This window comes from Diorhabda sublineata, chromosome 7 (genome assembly GCF_026230105.1).
Source record: "Diorhabda sublineata isolate icDioSubl1.1 chromosome 7, icDioSubl1.1, whole genome shotgun sequence".
Lineage (NCBI taxonomy): Eukaryota > Metazoa > Arthropoda > Insecta > Coleoptera > Chrysomelidae > Diorhabda > Diorhabda sublineata.
In genome coordinates this window covers 17,996,763-18,019,285 of record NC_079480.1, presented here as the reverse complement: position 1 = coordinate 18,019,285, position 22,523 = coordinate 17,996,763, and the positions used below count along the sequence as shown (strand labels likewise).

At 32.3% G+C, this 22,523-nt stretch overlaps 1 protein-coding gene across 4 annotated transcripts in view; it reads right to left on the bottom strand.

The window, feature by feature from the left end:
* Positions 1-6,098: 6,098 nt before the first annotated feature.
* The window catches only part of LOC130446189 (nose resistant to fluoxetine protein 6-like), a 42,804-nt gene continuing 26,379 nt past the window's right edge, over positions 6,099-22,523 (bottom strand). For 2 of the 4 annotated variants that reach the window (XM_056782264.1, XM_056782265.1), the window contains exons 5-13: positions 22,053-22,129; positions 21,590-21,780; positions 16,681-16,847; positions 13,158-13,326; positions 12,051-12,247; positions 11,865-11,994; positions 11,540-11,726; positions 8,849-8,991; positions 6,099-6,302 (exon numbers count right to left, since the gene is read on the bottom strand). In XM_056782264.1, the coding sequence (XP_056638242.1) occupies positions 6,180-6,302; positions 8,849-8,991; positions 11,540-11,726; positions 11,865-11,994; positions 12,051-12,247; positions 13,158-13,326; positions 16,681-16,847; positions 21,590-21,780; positions 22,053-22,129 (1,384 nt within the window). In that variant the 3' untranslated portion in view covers positions 6,099-6,179. The remainder of the gene's footprint in view (positions 6,303-8,848; positions 8,992-11,539; positions 11,727-11,864; positions 11,995-12,050; positions 12,248-13,157; positions 13,327-16,680; positions 16,848-21,589; positions 21,781-22,052; positions 22,130-22,523) is intronic. The other 2 variants (XM_056782266.1, XM_056782267.1) reach the window with 1 other exon arrangement.

The window sequence follows — 22,523 nt, the reverse complement described above, 5'->3', positions numbered from 1 at the left end:
TGATGATGCAGAGTTTTCGTGAAGAGTTTATCAGCATTAAATAACGATTTTCTTGGAAATCACTGATCTAAGTTTTATGACGAGCTGATCACTGACATTATCTTTCTAAAGAAGTAAATAATATGGAAGCTAATTCGAAAGAATGATGAGTGTGCGTCTATCAAGATATAATGAAATTTGAAAAACATAAGCAAGCCAGTCTTCAGGAAGCATTACGGAGGGCTATATTTGGGGTTGATAAGGAAGAGTTTCACAGAATATGACAGAAAAATTCAAACATTTGGATCCTACTCCTAAGACTTCTTTTGTAAGAGTGCATCACAAATTGTTTGGTATCTTCAAATAAACTGTTTTTGTTCAATATTTATTTTCATTAATTTTTAACACATTAAAGCAGAGTATTCCATGTTATTATTATTATTGTATAATATGTATAAAAGTAAGGGAAATAAGTTATATATAATCCTTACGCAAAAAATCTGTGGACCGGTGTAAGTTATCAAAAAATGACAATTTAGGGAAACTCAAATTCTCAAATTATTCAAAGGTTGTATTCTTAGGCAGGTAGGGTTGTAATCAATATTAGCGTTGATGAAGTAACTTTAGAAATATCTCAATTTTTTGTAGGATAACAAAAAAAAAAAGGTGAAATAGGGTACTTACCTTGTTAAACACGATCCGCTAAATACGTTTGAAAATAGTATAATAGAAATAATAGAAAATTTCCCAATTAGTATATATTTTCCAATTTTCCATAACTTAATGAATAACAGATACAACTATCAATAAGAGTTAATTATATATTAAATAAGTTTCGCAATTAGAGTAGTTTGAAAATATAATTACTCATGCCTTTGATGTAGTAATGAATTTCTCTATCACTAATTGTATATAAATGCCATTATAAAATGTGGTAATTATTGAAATGTTTTTGTTATAATGTGGTATATTTGAAATTCAAGGAGCTTATAATTCGAAGAAGTTATGAAATCAACTTCTTCTTTCCCCAAAATATTATATCTCTAATCGAAAACATACCGACTGAAGATCATTTCCAAAAATTTTCTCTTCCCAAATATCAAAATTATGTAAGTGGGTTCGAAATCAAATTGTTCTCAACTCCTAATTCTACGAAAATTGATGAATTATTAGAAAACTTATTTGGGAAGTATTACAGAAAGGAATTCATAACTAACGGAAATATGAAGAAAATGTTCCTAGAAAGTTGATGTTTATAAGTTTTTTGAGAGTCAATATTGTGGTATATCAAACTGACTTCATTATATTGTTATTTTCATTAACAATTTCAACTAGTGACTGATACTGACACAATCGTATTCCCTAACAGCTACAGATGGGTGAACCAGAAGGCAATTATGCAATGAACAATTGCTACAATTTTCAAATTCTTCAGGTCCTCAAATTCAAAGGTTTCGTTTCTATCATACATGTTTATTAATGTCTTATAATAACTGTTATTATGAATAATAGAGGCGAAAGAGAAATGGCTCAATGAGAAATGTGGAAAGAATGAAAGTATGATAATCATAAGAAAGTTGGGGAAGTACTAGGAAGCATAAAGCAATGACAGAACAACTTATTAGTGGATAACGATGGCAAAATAATCATAGATACTCAAAAGAAATTAGAAATATGGACAGAATATATACAACAACTTTCCAATGATAACGGAATAGCAAGATCAACATCAAAAACAAGGAATTTGGAAAGTGGATTAGATATAACAAGAGAACAAATCAAACATGCACTCAAAAATATGAAGAATAACAAGGCATCTGGACCTGATGAGCTTCTTAAGCTATTTGAGGAAGACCAATTAAAAATACTGGCAAATATTTCCAATACTATTTATAATACAGGCACTATATCATTAGATTGGTTAAAATCCCAAGAAAACAAATGCCCGAAAATGCGGAGAATATCGGACGATACTACTAATGAGTCACACGCCCAAGACATTCTTGGAAGCTTTACAGAATAAGGTATGAGTGACACTTAATTTGGTTTTAGAAGTGGGCTTATACATATAAAACGTGGAGTAAGGCAGGGTTGCATATTATCACCAATACTTTTTAATATATATTCGGAATTAATTATCCAGGAAGTACTAGCAGAATAGGAAGCGGATAAATGGAGTCCCACTACACATGAATTTAAATAAAACTAAATACATATACTTCTCCTGAAGAATAGAAGAAGAATGCAAGATCATAATACACAGTTACAAATTGGAAATTACCAATTGGGAATAACCACTGAAGAGATGAAAGTAGAAACTTCTTTAGATGTAAAAACTTGTGATACGGTGCTGTACGGAATGCGCTGGCAGCTATTTTGAACAAAGCAATAATAAAAAAACTGGAAGACTTTGAAATTTGGATATTGAGAAGAATACTACGAATATCATGCGCAGATAGAATCGAAAATGACGCAAACTGTCAAAAGAAATAAAATTATTGACTACCATAAAAGCTCGCAAATTGGAGTATTTTGATCATGTAATGAAGGGACAACGATACGAATTCCAAAGATTGATTATGCGGGGAATGATAGAGGGCAAGAGAGGTATAGAATGACGAAGATGGCTCCGAAATTTAATGGAGCGGCTTAACTGCACATCAAACAACATCATTTCATCTTAGATAATTCTTAAGATGCTATCAAATAATTGCTATTTCTTAATCCATAGCAATTACAAGTATGTTAACTACAATTAAGCGTAATTTATTTCATAATTTTTTGTTGTAAATTCTTCGATTCGTGAAGGATTTGAATATTCTCGATTGTTTTATGAAGTTTTTTGAAAATTGATACAAAATTCAAGTGTTTACCCTTGGACCAACGTCTTGTTTGACGGGAAAGCTGAAAATATAGCACATTGTCCAGTGTATCAACTCCTCCTTTGGTGCTACTATAATCAAATAATATATCAAATTTTTGACAATTTTCGTCAACAGTTTTGTTACGATGCATACTTGAGATTAAGACGACCGACTTTCTTTGTAGATCCAACACCAAAGTTCAAAATTTGAATATACTGAACATTGGGGAGAAATTCTATTCTATCCATATTTTTACTTTTCTTCCTCAATTCAACAAACTGCTTTTGTTTCCAATTAATTCGACAATTCAAAGAACCATTTTGTTCACTTGAATCAGCCAGAGTTCGAATTTTAATTTTTTATTTCGCAAACTTGTTCGGCATATACTTGTTGAACGAACATTAACCTAGGAAAAGAACCAGCATTTCATGCACTGTCTTGTTAGGTCCAGTTATATAATTCTCCTCACAATTTTTTACAAACTGGTCAAAGTTTGTCTCACTCTTTCTGACAGTCAAATAATCACGGAATCTTAAGCATAACAAAAGAAACACATTCATACGAGGTCTTCATGGGTACATTTCAATAAGCTTTGCATAATTAGTAGCCAAATGAAAGCTTCAATTTCAGATTTATCTCCCATATCGATGAACGTTGGAGCAAACTTTCGTCATTTATTTTTGTTTATTTTCATAATAGTATATTTTATGTTCATGGGGTTGATTTTTTTTATTCGTATACTTCAATATAATGTCTAACATATCATTCGTGAACACTAGTCTACAAGTTTCTACACGTGTGGGTTAGCCTGTGCGGGCTTTTAGAGTCCTAGTAGAAATCTTGTTATGTTGTGAGACACGATTTTGCACATTTCAACTAGTATAAGTCAGATCAAATAAACAATGTAGTCCACTAGCCAATTATTGATTACTATATATTATCATGTTTTTCTTAATTACTTCCGTCTCCCTGCTCCAATATAAATCGAGCAGCTTTTGTATGTCCTCAAAATTTCCCATTATTCATAATCTCCGTCAGTGAGATAATGGCTAGAAAAGCATTCTTTGTCTATTTCTATTTGTAATTTCCTTCCACTTCTTAAACCTTTTTCCACGTCGTTTCATATTCTGATATTTCAATCTCTAGAAATATATATTTTCTTTGTTATTTCTCTCATCATTTGTATATACCACTCTTGGCAAAATGGCCGCGAACTTTCCTATTTCTGCGTCTATGTCCTACCATCATCCGTACTCCTTTTTTGGATTTGTTTCCTATTTGTACTCCTGAGTAATATATATTATACCTTCCCAAGAAAACATTTTTCCATTACTTGTTTTTTGTCTCTCTCAGTCCCACTATACTTATATTACGTTCCTCTATTTCCATTCAGATTTTTTTCCTCTTCAGTTAATAAGGTTTTGTTCCATGTTCTTATTGGTATAGTTTCATTTGTGATTTCCTTCACATTTCCGCTGTTTTAATGTTTATCTTTGGTTGTTATTGTTTCTTCGTTCGCTCATGTTTGTGTTGATCACCATGTTCTGTTGTTATTCTCCTGCTGTGCCTCGAGTTAATATTATCACCCCCCTTCCTATTTATTCTTTTTCCAGTTGTTATATTTTTAGAATCATTCTAGTTTTTTTCTTTCCACTAAAACCACTTTCATCTTTATTATTATTTTCATTACCGTCACCGTTTTCTCTGATGTTATGTTATGAATTCAATAATGCTTTTCAAGTTCAAAGTACTGTCGCTTTTTTTCCCAATTATCTATAAACTCGCTATTACCTATTATACTATTTCTATCACTTTTGCTCTTGCGTTTTTTTTATCCTCAGTCCATTCTTCGTCAAGTTCGATTCTATGTAGATTTTTTCTGATAATGCTTTCAATTTACTTCTTTCTCAATACTTTTATCATATCCAATAAAATATATTTTGTACATTCATTTTTATTTCAAGTTTTAATTCTTTTATTATGAAATTTTATGTGTATTCCATTCCTGTTAATTTTGAATTTCCTTTCTAACTGATTATTTCTAGTGTTTCTACTTTTCTATTTAGGACTTCCATTTCTCTTTCTATTTCGATTTCCTTATTTTCTTCCTTTAATTCCTCTATTAACTTTTTTTTCATCAATTTCTTCATCATCTCTCTCTTCTATATATTGGTCCTTTTCCTATAGTGTTCTTCTTGTCCCTCACTTAATAACATTGAACTTATCATATTTAGTTACCAGGAACGTATCAAGAAAAATGTCGTTCTTAAATAATTATTAATTGCAATTTTAGTATTTTTGTTTTATTCTGAACCTCTAAATCATCGTGAATCCAAAAGAAAATTAGTATGATTGAATAGCTATTCTAAATATCCTTCAAACAAGTTTTCACTTACCATAAGGTCATATTTAATATTATTGGTTTTAGTCATCATCCCATGTTACCACTAGTAGGAAAGTTCACAATAGTTTATTTTCACGCCCCACATCCCATCAGTCTCACCGATAAAAGAGAAAAGGAGAGGAGGGACTCCTAGGGAACATTGTATAGGAAAGATTTAAAAAAAAGTCTAAGAAATAAGGCCTTATAGGCACATGACTTGAAGTATAGTCATTTACTATGTGGAAGTCCTCTTCTTCTGTTTGCGCCTCCTCCACAGACTCCTTTATCAAATGCGTTAAGCCTATTTTCCTCTTTCTTATTCACTACCCTATAACACTTTAAGTTGTTTAACTGTCCTATAAATTCTTAACTTCAGTACTTTCGAGATATCCTTCGATTATAATAGGTTTCCTAGATCTCCAGCTGTTTCATCGCTTCTTGCCAATCTTTTATCGATTTTTTAAATTTCAGAAACAGCTCCTTGTTTTGCTCTGTTGTCAGTTTTTATTGGTTATCATTTAAAAAATCATCATTCAATCAAATATACTCGGTCTTATGTTCGTTGACACGTAGGCCATATCATTTTGCTATTTACTCAAATATTAAAAAAATATTCTGTACTTCCTGTTTCGTTCTTGTTATGAACACATCTGAATATCCTAGGACATGCTTTTTGCTATTATAAATCGTAATTTACTACCCTTAAGAATCACCTCAGGAAATCAAACAACACTGCAGGTAACGGAGTGTAACTTTCACCAATCGTATTGATTTCTAAGGTATTCCAAGTTTTGCTAGAGCTTGGTGAGGGTTTTTTCTCAATATCGAGTCATATGCCTGCCTAACAGTATTATCAAACATAAATAAAAAAAATTTATTCAACATTTATTTTAAATTACTGATAATAAACTGTTCAACAGTTATATTTAATTACAATTCAATGAATTTTTATGCTAATTATCTTTTATATTTCGAAAAACGATTTTTTCTAAAGCTATCATGGGGCTCTCGAATATGAGTGCCCAAATGATGGACAGTCCAAACATGTACATGAATATCCCCCAGAACCAATAAGTCTGAAAAATAAATAATATATTATCAATAAACTCAAAATTTTGTTGTTTATTTTATTGCAATTATTTTCGTATAATAAGAGACTAAAATAATTGATGAATCAATTTTAAAATTTGGAGGTTAACCTTAAGGGATGTTAATACATTATTTTAATAAAATTATTCAACTGCACCTTCAATCTCCTACCAAATTTTCAATCAAAAAGGGGTACCGCATTATATGTCATTATTCATATTTTAATATTCCGTGATTCTATTCTATACAAAACCGTAACCATCTTAACTCTATTTATCTTTTACCGACTTATCATAGACCTTTAGTGTATAAATATTCTCAAATGGAGCCAATATGATAGGAAAAAACAACAATAGTTTTCAAAATTCAGTTTGAAACAGGTTTTTTTAAATATAAATTGTTATAAATGTTTCATATTCAGTTTTAGCTTTATTTTTCTTGAGGAAGTATTATTTATGAATCGAGTTTATAATACCTGCATAACTTACGTATTTTAAGTGAACATTTTTTCGTACCATATAGTGGTGGACGTATTGTAAGAGATTTGTATAGATTGTAAGACTTAACGGTAATGAGATGCGAAAGTATTTTTTTGGACTCATCTGCTAACATCCTCCATCAAGCTACGTTTCAACCAGCTCAAGTCCGGAGAAACACAAGAAAAAGAAAATCATGTACGAATGATACAGTGGAAGACGAAGACCTAAGAAAAACGACTGAAGATCCTTGATAAATTGGAATATAAAAAAGATTAGGGATTACCTACTGCTATTTCCCAAAATAAAAAGAAGACTTATTAACTTTAGTAAACAGTGGAGTTGTCCCTGAAACATTTTACGAAAATCTACCAATCCAAAAGCTAAATAAGAAAAAAGGCCAACTGTAAGAAGACTGATTCTGATTTCATAATTAAGTATATTTTACATTTTGCTTTAGAGCAAAGTACCTGCTGCGACAATTAATGTTTAAGCTAATAAAACACTGAATCCATATAATGTTCCTAACGTTAACTATTGTTCCTTGTTAAGTTACGTTTAGTTACGTTTAATTTCAAAAAAAAATATTGATTTTAATTTTAATTTTAAAAAACTTATAGTTCTTACATTTTCTTAATTTCAAACTTTTATACAATAAAAGTCTAGAAATTCGATATTCATTATTTATTTTTCCCATTTTTTGACTAGTTTTATAATATAGGAGTAGGTATAATATGTATTGTTAATGAATGCATTATTCAAATAGAGCAAAAAAAAATATAAAACTGACATTACAATTTCAATTTGAACCATACTTTCAGTTAAGACTTGAAATTTTTTTTTTAATTTTTCAAAAACCACTTTTTATTAAAAAAATGTGAAAGAAGAGATATATCTCAACTTAAATATAGCTTTCAGCTAAAATGTCGGTTGTGTAAGTGGGGGAAAAATCTTTCAAATATACTAAATACTCATTTTCGAAGAGCTGAAAAGCTTTAAAGTCGATTTTTTCGAAACGACCTTTGAGTTGTCACAGTATTGCTCTCAACGTGTGATATATTTTTTTCTGAATATATTTCAGTGTCCCAAACGTAGACCATCTCAAACTATCGATTATCTTTTTATTTTTTCGTCCTTCTTTCGTCTGCTTTCTATCAATTTTAATATATTAGTATTATCTATATTTATAGTTTGTGGTTTTTTGAAATAATATTTTAAGCAACGCGTTATCTAATACCCCTACGTTAGGCGTAAAAGGATTTTTTATAAAAATCAAACCATTGTGGAAATTTATTACGTACACTTCTCAGTCTACCGTACTTCTTAAACCATATTGCGGACTAGATTTATTAGTATCAAGAATAGTTAAAAGATTTTAAACATATTTACATTTTAAACTGTTTCTTCATCTTTTAATAGCATCAATATTGATGTGAGTTATAGAACGAAAAGACGGTTTCTTATAAACCTAACTGTATTTCAATAGGCCAAGCTAATAAATGACAACTCTTAGTTGACAGTGATGACATCTTTTATTCTTTCAGTTTTGTTACTTTTATCATTAAATTCAATTGTTCGATGCATCTCTCTATAACGTTAATCGAAAACATTCTGAAGCGGTACCATCATCTTGCCACAATTCTTTGTTTTTTTTTTACCTCTGCCATATACAAAATATTTATACCTACGGTATTAATAGGTTAATGATACCGTATGGTCATTGGACAGCAAAGAACTTTACAGAAAGAGATAAAGAGTTGGAGCTTATCCAGGCTTGCATTACAATATTTGATTTTAAGAATCAGTGATTCGTTTAAAAGTATTGAATGATGATGAGGAAATAATGAACGTGAATTAGTATTATTAAAAACTAATTTTTCTAGGCTGAATTTGTATGATATGATCAATATCCATATCAAAATATTCCAATTCTATGAAATTTTGAGATAAGGTGTTGTTACCGTCAATTACAAATTCTCTCAATTGACTTGAACCATACCAAAAGAAAACGACAGAAATGATAGGTGACAGGTGCCAAGTGCAGAATGTTCACTTACCAAATTAAATACATTGAAGTAGATTGAAGTTTTACTAGAGAAAACTATCATATACAAAGCTGTTACGTGTAGTAGATACATGCTGTATATGAATTTGTTCAAGAACTGGAATATTGGCAATGATAAAAACCGATTTATGATTCCTAAAAAGAAAAAGAGGTTAGTCATCGAAACAAAAATTTATTATGAGAAAATGTATTATTACGAACAGTCTATATATATCAAAAAATGAAAAGCGATGAGTGAAATGTTGAATAATCTTAGTTTCTCTGGTGGTTTTCCAATACTGATTAACTAACAATTATCATTTATTTTGTCAATCATATCACTCTTACTTTCTTCCGCGTTATCTAGAATATTCAAGTTAATTTCTTATATCAATCATAAATACGAAGGCAGTTTTTATCCCAACTACCGATAGACTATAAATTAAAGAATGTTCATATGAAACAATAATTTCATTTAGTTACTTTTAGACATAATCACCGAAAAGATTGAGACATTTGTCATATCTGTGGACAAGATTTTCAATACTCTCTTCAAAGAAAGTTGCCCCCAATGAATTCAAGTAGCTTACAAAACAGACTTTGGAACTTCTGGAAATTCCATAGACAAAGCAGTAATGGTTAATCTGCACTTTTCTTTAACCATTCCGTCTACTCGTTGAATCAAGTCATCTGAAACGACAGATTTGAGTCCTTGGCTCCCTTCAAAATGCACATCTTTAAACTTTCGACACCATTCACGCACAACACCATCACTCACGAAGTTTATCCCTAATTTTGCGATGGATTTCTGCAGCGCTGCAGCCTCCAGTCTGTAGAAAACGAATCACACTTGGCGGGAGCATCAATAATTGTGGACATGTTTACATGGCTGTAGCACAACGCCGACTGACGCCTGAATGTCAAAATCGCTGAGTATGTAGTGCGAGAGCTTCGCAGTCGCCTTCTTCTGACTGTTTAACGTCAGTCTTGTCAAGTCAACTCTTGTAAGCGCTCTGAAGTTACCGTGAAATATTTAGTACTCAGTTGTGATGTTTGTTTTGTTACCTGAAGTATGTCATAAAATGTTGATAAAACATTTTTTTATGATTGGAAAGCATATGCTAGCAGTATTTTTCTGCTAATATCGATGTCTATAACGTTAATTTTGTTAGTCAAATTACAATTCAGTGAATGGAAAAACATAAAATAACGATATTCACACCAGGATGAGAATCTGGAAGTAGTAGGAATTATTGAAGCGGATGGAAACTATAGTAGTGTAACTGAAGACTCTAACTCTTCACCCATTGTTATTTGTCGTTTAATGAGGCAATACCGTGAGACTGACATAATTAGAGAAAAATATAGTGGCTGTACAATTTGAACGAATTCTTTACAAGACCGATCTATTCGTTTACGGGATCTTACAATCACTCCAGGTCAGTTAGCAAGTCGTTGTGAACGGCCAGACTGTGAGAAACGGACTATTTTCTCTATCCTATAAAAGAAATATTTTACCTGCAGATCGGGAACTTGCTCGTGTTCAACCCATATTAAAAAAGGGAAAAATACGGTTCCTAACAACTACCGTCCGATTTCTTCAGTCACAGCTATTGCCAAGATCATGAATAAAGTCATTAAGCAGTGAATATTGAGATATATTGCGCCTGCTAACACTTTCAGCGACCATCCATACAAATTTTATAGAACTGGATCAACCGCTGATCTTCTGGCTTATGTCTGAAGCTACAGAGAAATATGGGGAGTCCAGAGTTATCGCACTGTACAAATTGATCGCTTTTAAAAGAGTTTGGTATACCAATCTGTGGAATCAACTACCAAGGCACGTTTTTCAATCCAATCAATATCCACTGGAATCTCTACACGGCAGCCCTAGCTCAAACTACTTCACTCGAGTGCAAGCTTCTTACATCACTTTGGGTATTCCCATTAACAAGAGGTGATCTAGTTTTCATCCTAATACGGGGCAACTTCGTATATAGAAATAATCTGGAAATCTAAAACGTCTTATCGCTGTTCAGCAGATGTAAAGTTATCACGGCGTTTCAATTATGATAGTAAGCGATGTTCGTAGGGATGAAATTATCTCTAGTTATTGGATGATTATTTGGATGTTGCCAGTTATTAGGACAATATTCCCCAATCTATAGTGCAGCCTCATTTCCATCTAAGTATAGCTGGTAACTGAGTATCTAGAAAATGCTCATATGAATGTTTTATCATGGACTGCGCCGTCGGTCGATTTCAATCCTATGGAACAGCTTTGGGACTCGATGCAATGAATGCTACCGCTCAAGCAAAGGGCGTTACATAGAAGATAATATTTTGATTCTCGTACTTTTAATGAATCATCAAATAAATATCTGTTAATCTCTATGAAATCTCCTCAAATCATTAGTTTCCCACTCTAGATCTTGAAGATCATGGCACTAATTCACTAGAAATGATATCAGTATCACCTTTATAAATTAGTAAGTTATTATATACCATACCAAAAAAGTTATTCATACATTTTGATCATGTTCTCTAGATGTATATGTGTATTGCTTCATATGACGAAGAATGAGCTTCGAAAATGAGAGGGATTAAGTATTATATATTATGGAATATGTATAACAGAATGTTTGATAAACTAAGAACCAAACTCACGATCCCAACATGATTAAATGAATTTGATACATACCTCCATGGTTTGTAGCACATGCCCATATCACCCATCCTACGGATAAAGCAAATGTTGGTCTTAAAAGGGCAATATACAAAGCGTTCTCAAATCTACGATAATCAGGTCCTCTCAGTGTACTATGTCCCAAAAAGGTACATAAAAGTATTACTCCTATACTCATGGTCCAGAAACACATTGAATACATCTTAAATTGAAACAATATCAGAAAAATAGAATTAACAATTCAATAATAGTAAAAACCAGATGGAATCGTAAGTTTAATTTAGTTGGTTTACGTCGTTTCAAATTGTGTAAATCTAATTTGATCATAATCACAGAATACCTTAGACAGTTTCACTTTCTCACACCACCTTCTCGTTAGAATATAACCCAAAATATTACCCATTAACCATGGAGCAGCTCTTGTTGTTGTTTTTAAATAATAATTATTCATATAGACAGAAGTCGGAGTCCTAGAAAGTATATTTTGTGAAAAACTGAATAAAATACAAAATATTTGAGTATTTACGGAGAATAGTACGTGGACGATATTCCAGACATCTCGTCTAAGTACGCCCTTACAAAGGAATAAATAATAGATCCTATTGTAGCCAGTGATACCATAGAAATTCCGGATTTGGGATATTTCATCAACATAAAAAATATCAATGGTGAAAAGAAGTATAGCTGCATATCTACGTCCAGGTACCAAGAATGTCCAACACACTAGAATAAACATAACGACAATTAATTCAATGTGTACAGAGATCAACAGTACAGTGTCAATATCATGTGCATGGATATTTTTTCTATTGGTTCTAGAGGTATCGATCTGCAACAATATCTTGAGCTTGTCGAACTCAACATGGAAGAAGAACTGGCCAGACCACTGCAAGTCATAAGGACCATGTCCAGCTGTATAGAGGAGGTACGGAGAGGAATTGGTGACGCAAAGCTTGTACTGTACGAGTACTGAACTCATGAAGAGGCCTGTAGAAAAGGATGTTATTCAAACAAACGTCCAATGAAATGGTACAATTGTCAGAATATCGAATATACTAAATAACACTGTGGGACCTGTCCCTCAATATGCTGGTTTTGTCAATGGAATCAGAAGAATCAACAAGTAGCTTTGGCTATCTAGATTTAGCCATATACCTAAGGCTATCAGAGCCTGATTTCCTGGGGAGAAGCTTAGTAATAAACGGATAATTGCAAGGAAATTGAAACCTAAGCCACCAATACAATAATCGAAAAGGATTTATTGCTGCTCTATAAGATACGAGAAAGAAGTATCAACATTGTTCTTTGATTATATATAAAAATATATATTGATATATTTTTCCAATATAATATGATAAATTGAAAAGCTAGGTTAATATCCAAATACAATTTTAATAATACAATGAATGAAACTTATGCTACCAGCAAAATAACTGGATAAAACACTCAATCAATCATCGCGATACTTTGTGAAAAATCTATCTAGCATAATAGACTTTAGTCCAATGTAGGTTTCACGTCAATATTTACAAATTTTGAATAAAATTTATAGTACTTTTTATAAGAAACTTGAAAATTGAGCGCTATGGCATAAGAAATAACATGAAACTTATAAACATATGAAGTTTCTCACCATTTGTGAAACATTGTACTCGTTCTGGATATATAGAAGCGTAGTCCACCAGTTTTTCTTACAAAAACCCTCAAAGGACGTTACGATGTAAAACCATCTTGGACCAGATCCAAAATATTTCAATAGAGTAGCAGAAACCAAAACCATACCGGCAAGAGCTGGGGTTAACCTGAAAAAAGGCAGCAAAATGTGATATAAAGAACTGGTTGCTGTCAACGAGGAAAGGATTCTGCGAGAAAAGATTCCTCACAGCTGCCTATCATGATGTTGATATGGTTGACGTGATGGACGATGGACGATACAGGAAACAGATTGTGGGTACAGTTTGTTTACTACACTGACACGATTTTGAGAGAGAAGATCTGCTTTTCAGAATGAAAATATCATACAGTTGATGCTGCGGAAAATATAAATGTGGTTACTGTTTCGCAGAAACGATTTTAAGAGAATAAAGTACTCAATATAATTTTAATAATATCGTCCAGGTAACGCTGAAGACTACAGAATTGTGAGAAATGGTTGCTACCTGCACAGAAACGATTTTGAGATGAAAGAGCTCAGACGGTTGCCTAGCTTAATAATAATATAATCTAGGTGAGGCTGCAGAATACAAAATTGTATGAATTGATCACTACCTAAACGAAAACGTGCCTTAAAGTGCAGACTCCTGTCTAACATGAGGAAACTACCACCCAGGTGATGTTGGAGAAGGTAAAATTTTGGGAACTTGTTGCTACCTAAACAGAGACAATTTTATGACGTGATAGCGTAGACTTCCACATAGAACAATAATAATATCGTTCAAGGGACGCTGAACCAAAATATTTTTGGTTGCTATTAAGTACAGATAAACAACTCTAAGAGAAAAGAGCATAGAGTCCTTCCTGAAATTCTATCCAGATGATGTTACAGAAACCAAAAGTGTGAGTGTTTGTTATCACCTACGCAGATACAATTTTGGGAGAAAAGAGTACTGACGCCTGCCTAACATATCGTCCAGGTGAGTACATAGAAGAATAATTGTGGGAACTAGTTTCTACCTATATAGAAAGGCTTTTGGGAGAGAAGAGCGCAGACGACTAAATAGATCTATGAAAATTTCGTGTAGATGATGCTGCAGAATACAGTATTGAAGGAACTTTTCTGAGAAAGAAGAGCGCCGACGAATCCCCAATTAAGAATGCTACTGGAATAGTAAGTAGACTGGAAATTCTACACAAGGATGTATTGATATCCAGTTAGCCTAGACCAGTTCTATGCATAAACAAATTACCAAAGTAACGAACAATAACTTATTAGAAGTGTCAGTGTGAATTTTGACGTCAAGAAAGTAAACCAGAGTTACGCAATAAATTGAAAGAAAAAACATGTCCACCGAAATTGTGAAAATGGAAAAATTGGAGTATCGAGCCATCATCAAGTACCTGTATTTAAAAGGGTTAAGAGGAAAGCAGATTTACGAAGATATGCTTAATACCCTTGGTGATCAATATCCTTCGTATGTGACCGTGACTATTGAAGATGGTGACCGATCGGGATGACATGATTTTATCAAACCGTCGAACTGGGCTAAAACGGATATCTGGAGCACTGAATATTTCAGACGAACGCGTTCATAGTTCACGTCAATTTCGACATGAGAAAAATTGTTGCAAAATGGATCCCCAAATGTTTGAATGTTGACCAAAAGCGTGCAAGGGTAGAAACATCGCGTTCGATCTGAAAACGATGTAGACTTCTTAAAACGAATTGTTACTATGGATGCGACTTTACGATTCATAAACAAAACAAAAATCGATGGAATGGTGACACTCTGGTTCTCCAAGACCTAAGGAGTTTCGTGTATTCTCGAAAATACACAAAAGATATGTTTTCTGGGAATATCCTTAAAACTTCTGAATCATTTTTACTTGAATGTAACAAATTTAGTTTGGCAAATAAACAGATCTGAAGTATCTTTCTAAAGTGATTTTATTATTTTCAAATGTCTTCCGCCAATTTGATCTTCCATTTTACTCGGGAAACAGTCAACTCATGATTAAATTTAATTCGTAAGTTTGTCTTTTGTTTCAAAACTAAATTGAGTCCAAGGAAATACGTTTTTTTATGAAATAAGTTGACAAATCAATTGCGAATAGACTTCTAATCATGAGGTATTTCTGCTAATTTCCTTAGGTTTGAAGAAGGTAGGTTGAAATATTGATCAACATTTTTTAGAGAATAGAGAAAAAGTCGAAATATGAGAACTGGTGTAACTGTATCCTTGGAATAATTTCTGATTTCTCTAGACCAAATAAAACTACAAATTGTTGTAAAAGAATATAAAACTATATTTTTGAAATTATATAAATATAATTCCACATATCGCAACTTTAAGTGCCTATAGTTCAGAAACGAGGAGTCGTATGGACTCATGTCATAGCAATATTTTCAAGTTATCTATTTAGCCCCGAGTTTTTTGCATCATGTCCCGGAACTTCCTCTATATAAACTTACCATTTCTGCAATCTAACTACCTCTATGATTTTCGATAAATTCAGTTCTCTTAACCATCTAACTTTAACACATAAGACGTTTGCTTTGACATATTAACTGTCCGAGCTCAGCATGTATTTTGGTTAACATATCTTAAATCATCGCCCGTCCCGAATCACTTTAAGGTGATGCATGTCACCAAGCATTGTAGCTGCAATATCAGTAACAGCACTTCTGATTACTATCTCTGCTGAATATTTGATGTTACATGCATGGTGTACTATCTTCGTATCTGCTTCCTCGTGTTATGAGCATAACAACTCTTCATAAACCCCTGAGACAACTTATTAGAACATCTATATGATCTGTGGATATCTTTTTCTAGGCATTGCATCAAAGCAGATTTATCTGTCTTGCAAATGACTCCATCCAAATGGCACATCGACAACGACACTAGGATAAAATCTTTCCATCCATTTCCACATCCATTGAGTTACCCAGCATGCGGCTAAATAAATCATTTTGGATTTGATTCTCTTGAATTTTTCTACCTTATTAGATTTTATATTTCAGGTTATGTTTTATTCGGATTTCCAATAAATTTTTTCAATGTTTCCTATAAGAACGATATTAGTTTACCTTTACTAAATAAAATTTCACTTTCATTTCACACAATAACTGCACAAATATCAAATACTGAACGTTGATTGTTGCTACTTCGAGCTTGCATCTAAAGTGGATTTTTAATGTGTCTGTCAACTATATGTAAGTGTCCGGCAATGGATAACGTAATTTCTACATATATCCTGAAGAAAATATAAAAAATTGGAGTTTATACTTTAAAGAATTGAAGGTAGTTTATACATATTTACTAACTTTTACCTGTCCAAATAACCACAATCGGAACTTGATAGTAGGGGGTCATTCTTAGCTGTGTTGGAGACATACACAGCTTTTATAAAATAAGTTCTGGCCGTCGTAGGCTCTTGCTCTATTAGTCGAAGTTCCATATAAAATGTTCATGCAATCAATAAAATATAATACTAACCGGACGTATCGATGAAGGTAATGTCTGAGTATAACCCTTAGGTTCAAGATAGGCATCGCGTTCGTTTTAAAGAACACATACGTAACTAGGGTGCCCCCGACCATTAAAAAAGTGTCACAAGCTAAGTCTCCATTGATGAAAACCATGCTCACCAGCGAATTAGCAAACTGAAACCAAATCAAAGAAATATTATCATCGATAATGTTTTTTGAATTATTTAAAATTTGAAAGAGTATAGAAAATTATTATGTATCTTATTAACAATTGAAAACTGATATCGAAAAGTTTTAAGTGATCTGAAACAAATCGTCAAGTATCATTTCAATGGTTCTGTAGTCTCAACTTTTCTTGTTTTTTCATATTCATTATCAAATCGTAGTAAAAAATTGGTTATCCGAAGAATTGATCTTGAACAGGGTGAGCTCAATAAAAAGAGGAAAAACGAGATTTATTATCGATTTTAAAATCAATTTTTTGTACAAGGTGGTGCAAAAAGAACGCATGAATTTCAAACCAGTATAATTTGTTTTATTTTAATTACACACAAAATGGAATCACATGAATACAATGTTTCGATAATTTAATTAATGACTTTGTTCATTGGAATATCACATGGACTGTTTATAGTGAACTTATCACTTTCATAAGATTACTTCAGACAAATGGCGTCATTCCGCGTCGATACACATCAAAGTGTTTCTTCGAAGTTTTCCATTACTATTGACAATGTCTCGTTGGAAATAGCTGTGATTTCTTTCCGTATTGCAGCTTTTGTTGCGATCAGGTATCGAACCATTTCGTGGAACATTGATTGATGTGAGTTGAAGCCTAACCTATAAAACAAGCAGTTCCCGCTACTCAACTCAAATTCATGCGCGTTATGCACGCAGATTCATTATCGATTTTAAAATCAATTTTTTTATAAACTATTTATTAGCTTCAAAGTATACTTCTACATCATTTTATGTGAGATCTTTGCGAAAGAGTTAGATGAAGGATGTGGGGTGAAAAAATCAATTTTTTCCGACGCAAAATCATGAGTTTCTAGAATTCTTATCACATGATGTTAGTGTCAACGGAATTTTTCATTTGTACAAGTGACAGTCGTGTTCATCTTGAAAAATTAAAAAATGTTTTCAACCAAACTTGTTTATGATAATATTAACACCGTTTTTCACCTCTTCTCACATACTCTCACCAATTTGCAGTTGCAAAATTTGATGAACACCATCTTAATACTACCCCCCAAAAAAACATCGCAATCACTATGCAATCCACTCTTTTGATTGGTTTGTCTTCTCGGGAATATAGCGGTGAGTTATTTCATCTACAATTATGAATCGGTGCAAAAAATGCGACTTGATTCACTAAAAATGCGCTGATAAGGCTTGAGAAATGTATTTTCGTGTTCGCTTCCGTTCCAAATTTATCAAACTCCTCAACCAGCTTGCATACTCTTCATTTTTATTTATTTATTTATTTACATCACCCTACAGCCCAAGGGCCAATTAAAAGGTGGAAAAGACATACATTGAAGTTAACGATTGAACAATTAACGTTGTAAAGTACAAGTAAACAATTGTACACATACGTCTAGTGGCTAGATCGTTCAAGATAAAGCGTTCTAGCAGTGTGTTTTGAGGTATTCCCTGTGTCTGATTCAACTTACTTTCTATGAATATTATTTCTAGTTTAGAAAAAAGGAAAGCATTAAGAAGTAAAGATACGGTTTCAACTTCGAAAAACTGCCTAGAGTTTCTCAGTACGAAATCAAGGTTCCTGAAGGCTCCACCAAGGATAACATCAATATGCTCAACAAAGTTTAATTCACTGTTAAATGTAACACCAAGATCTTTGAATCATACAGAGGTTTTAAGCACATTTTTATAAATGCAATAATTGAGAAGAATGGGGTCAAGTTTTCTGGTGAAAGATAAAGTATTACACTTTGAAATGCTGAAGGAAGTGGCAGTCAGCAATGTTCTATATGGAAAGATACAGCTCCAGATCATCAGCGTAAAGGAAAACATTAGAACATAATCCTAAAACAATGATATTTATAGATATTAAAAATGATAGTGGCCCAAGTACTGTGCTCTGGGGAATTTCAGAAGATGCGTTAATTTCTAAGCCGCTGAAACAATGGTAAGTGACTGTGAGTTCTCTATCCGTAAAGAATGATATAAGAAAGTTGGTGAATGAATCAGTTAAACCAAGGTTGGATAGATTGGTCAGAATAATGCCATGATCCGAGCGATCAACAGTTCTGGAAAAATCTATATAGATAACATCAATCTGACCAACGGTATCCAAGTGTACTTGAAACACATTTAATTCGAGACTAAGATAAAAACCATGCTGTTTATTACATATGGATAGTTTCACTTGGTGAAACAGAGTTTCGAATACGTTAGAAAAGTTGGAAGTAATTTTGATGGGTCGATAGTTGTCAATAACAACAACCTAACAATAAATTCGTCCAGTTGTCCATATCAATGTTTAAGACATTTTGACGAGAGATTAAACAGACAATATAATGGTTTTGCAAGAATAGACGCACAGTCTCATAATAGAAAGACTGGAAACCAGACCAGATCAAAAGTTTGGTTTCAATTTTTTGAGGCTAGTTAAATTTCAGACTCAGTAAAACAGGGATAGAATACAAGGCAAACAATTTAAGTTTCATCTTAAGGTTACAAATAATGTCGTTGTTAAACCATAAAGGGAGGTTTTTGATTGATCTGAGAATTTTTTTGGGTACACTAGCAGAGACTGAATTTGACTGTCAAAATATTTGCAAGCTCTGTCTACGTTGTTTCCAACCAATAATTGATTTCAGTTGATATTGAGCAAATCGCTGTAGAGTTGGAAAAATTAGTACTTCGAAAGCTGTATCTTGAATTCACTGGTGATTGAAATGACTCATTTGCATTTCTGAACATGAAAATGATATTAAGGGAAGGATGAAATCTATCCTCATGAGTTAACGGATCAACTTACTGAAAGTTGATTGCGACTAAAAACTAAATCAACGATTGTACGATTGTGAGAGTTAATAACTTTGTTCAATTCTGTAACATTGAGAAATTTGGTGAAGTTGTTTAAGGAAGTCACAAACCTATCATCATTAGTTAAGTCAGCATGCATTCTGTAGTATTGGGGAATATTAAAATCGCAAATAATAAGTAGACCATCATCATTCAACAAATAGACATAGTTTGTAAGATTATTATAGAATGTGTCGTATACATCTGAGCTCAAATTTGGGGGAAAATAAATTAAAAGAAAATACCAGAACTTTCCCAACAAAACAGTCCTGATTCCAGTTACATCAACCATAGGAAGCATGTTAGTTTTAACGGACAGCTCAATAATTATATGGCATTTGCGTTCTTTTTATATGTCGATATCCTCTTTTATCTTAAATCCGACAGTTGTTCAATACTATTTGGCTGCATTTTGTCTATGGTTTTTGCAGATTTTGACCGACCCGAACAATCTTCGTCAGTAGAGCTGCTACATTTGAATTTAACTACCCAAAATTTTGCGGTTTAAAATCCAATAGTGACCAGCCGCAACTAAAATATTATGTCAATTCAAAATTTTCTGGGAATAATTATTACAAGGTGTCTCTCAGGTGAAGAATGAACAGATAGTTTAGTTGACAATAGTGAAATGAGGTTCTTTTGGATAACTCTCTTCACCACTAGTTACCTGATTGACTTCATTGAGGAAAGATGTAAGTTACTTTTTTTTTAATAGAACTATTATTTCCATATTAGTTTTAAACAGTTTGTTATTTTAATCTGGTGAGGAAATGGTATTCAACAACAAAAAAGGTTGCTGGTGAGCACTTGAGTGAACTAATTTTTATACTAATTGAAAAGTAAAACATCTTTTTCGTATTTTTATATCTTCATATCATCTATAGTTTAAGTTCAATTCTTCAATGCAAAGATGTAAGAAAAATTTATATTTCTGATAAATGTATTGGTTGACGGGTTAGGATTATAATGTTGAAATAGCTAGAAACGAAATGAGTTTCAACAGATTTGAAGACGCAATGCGGTATATTCACCTAGTTGATAATTGGGAAAAAATGGAATTCATAAACTTTTCATAATTAGACTTAGACTCGAATTTACTTAGTGAACTAAGTCTAGGGGTAACAAAACTTTTTGAGCATGATATGGATGGAGTAAATTACGTCTAATAGTATGGTGTACAGTTCTAGATTGATACTATAAAACCTGTTTCTCGACCCCGTGGTTCAACGTTAAAAAATGTTTCTCTGTAATGAACCAAGCAATTAGGTAACCTATTTCGGAATTTCATAGTTTCCTATACCAATAACATATCCATTTGTTACCTAAATGAGAGCTTTCCACTCATTTGGAAAAACTATAAAAATTCAATTACTTAAAGAACTAATTTGCGAATTGTCATATTTAATGGCCATCTATAACTTTTTTCAACTTTTTAAAAATTTTGAAAATATGTCCTGGATTATTTAACTTCGCCATTGAAAAAAAAAGTTCTAGTATAAAGTCATTCATAACATGAAAATAAATTTTTTTTATTCAACTGATGGATAAATAACTTTTGTTACATTCTAATGTTGATTCACCCCTTATCAACTAAATGCATTTAATAGTTTCATACAATGTAAAAACATCAACGAGTATACAAAGAAATAAATTTTTCTCCTCAGAGATTCAACTTGGTATAGAGGTTAATCGTCATATTTCCTGCTCTCCAAACGCCTCTGTTGTGTGTTGAATCTTGAAGACAAAAATCAAAAAATTCGTCCAAAATTATTTATACTACTAGATCAAGGAGTAAAGTATATGAATTCATAACCTTCATAAATAAAATGGCAATCTTCCATATAATTTCAAATCATACTCACCTCAACTACATCTTTAGAATTGAAAACTGGTCCTGAAGTATAAACTGAGTGCGTGTGTAAAATAATTATCCAAAACATACTGATCACTCTGATTCCATCAAGACAGGACAAATTAGAGGCTCGCTTCGAAATTGAGAACAATTTCTTACCATTGGAGAATACAGAGAATGCACAAATTGATCTATCCCGACCTATAAAGTGTGATATGAAATTAGTATAAGTCCTCAAAAATTTAAATGAAATATTTTCATGGAATGTGGCCAATTGTAATTTGGAACATGCCTCACTAGTTTTTTAGTGTCAAGTTTTTTCATTTTTTCCGGATTTTTGTCAAATCTACTAGTTACAAAAACTGACCACTAAGAGAATAAAAACTCATTCCATTCTTTGGTATAATGTTATATTTCGTTTTTATGATAGTTATTACTGATTATTTTGGAAAATTTTCAAATCAAATACTTACCTTCACCCACATATAAAAAATATAAGTCGAATGCCGTGGAGACAATCACCAGTGATATTAATAAACATAAAATCGATCTAAAAATATAATTAATGATTAGAAATTTGTTTAATTACTTGAAGAAGATTTAGTGTGAACGAGAAGAAAGAACGTTCAAGATTGAAAGTTCACTAAATGAAACATTTAGATTACGGCAATTGGAGAAAGAAACTACTCTAGAGAATGAGAACAATAGCAAACAATTGAACAAATAGCAATTTTTCACAATATAAAGAATATGCAAAAGAAAATTGTGGCACTTATGTTTCGGCTATTAACAAGGATCATGTCATAATCGTTGTTGAATGGGCAGACAACTATGTTGTTACCGCCGCCTCAAATTGCTATAAATTAAATCTAATTGGACAAATAAAGCTATATTCACAAAGTAAAAAAATATATTAGTGGATCGCTCCTTTCTCATTGAACGCT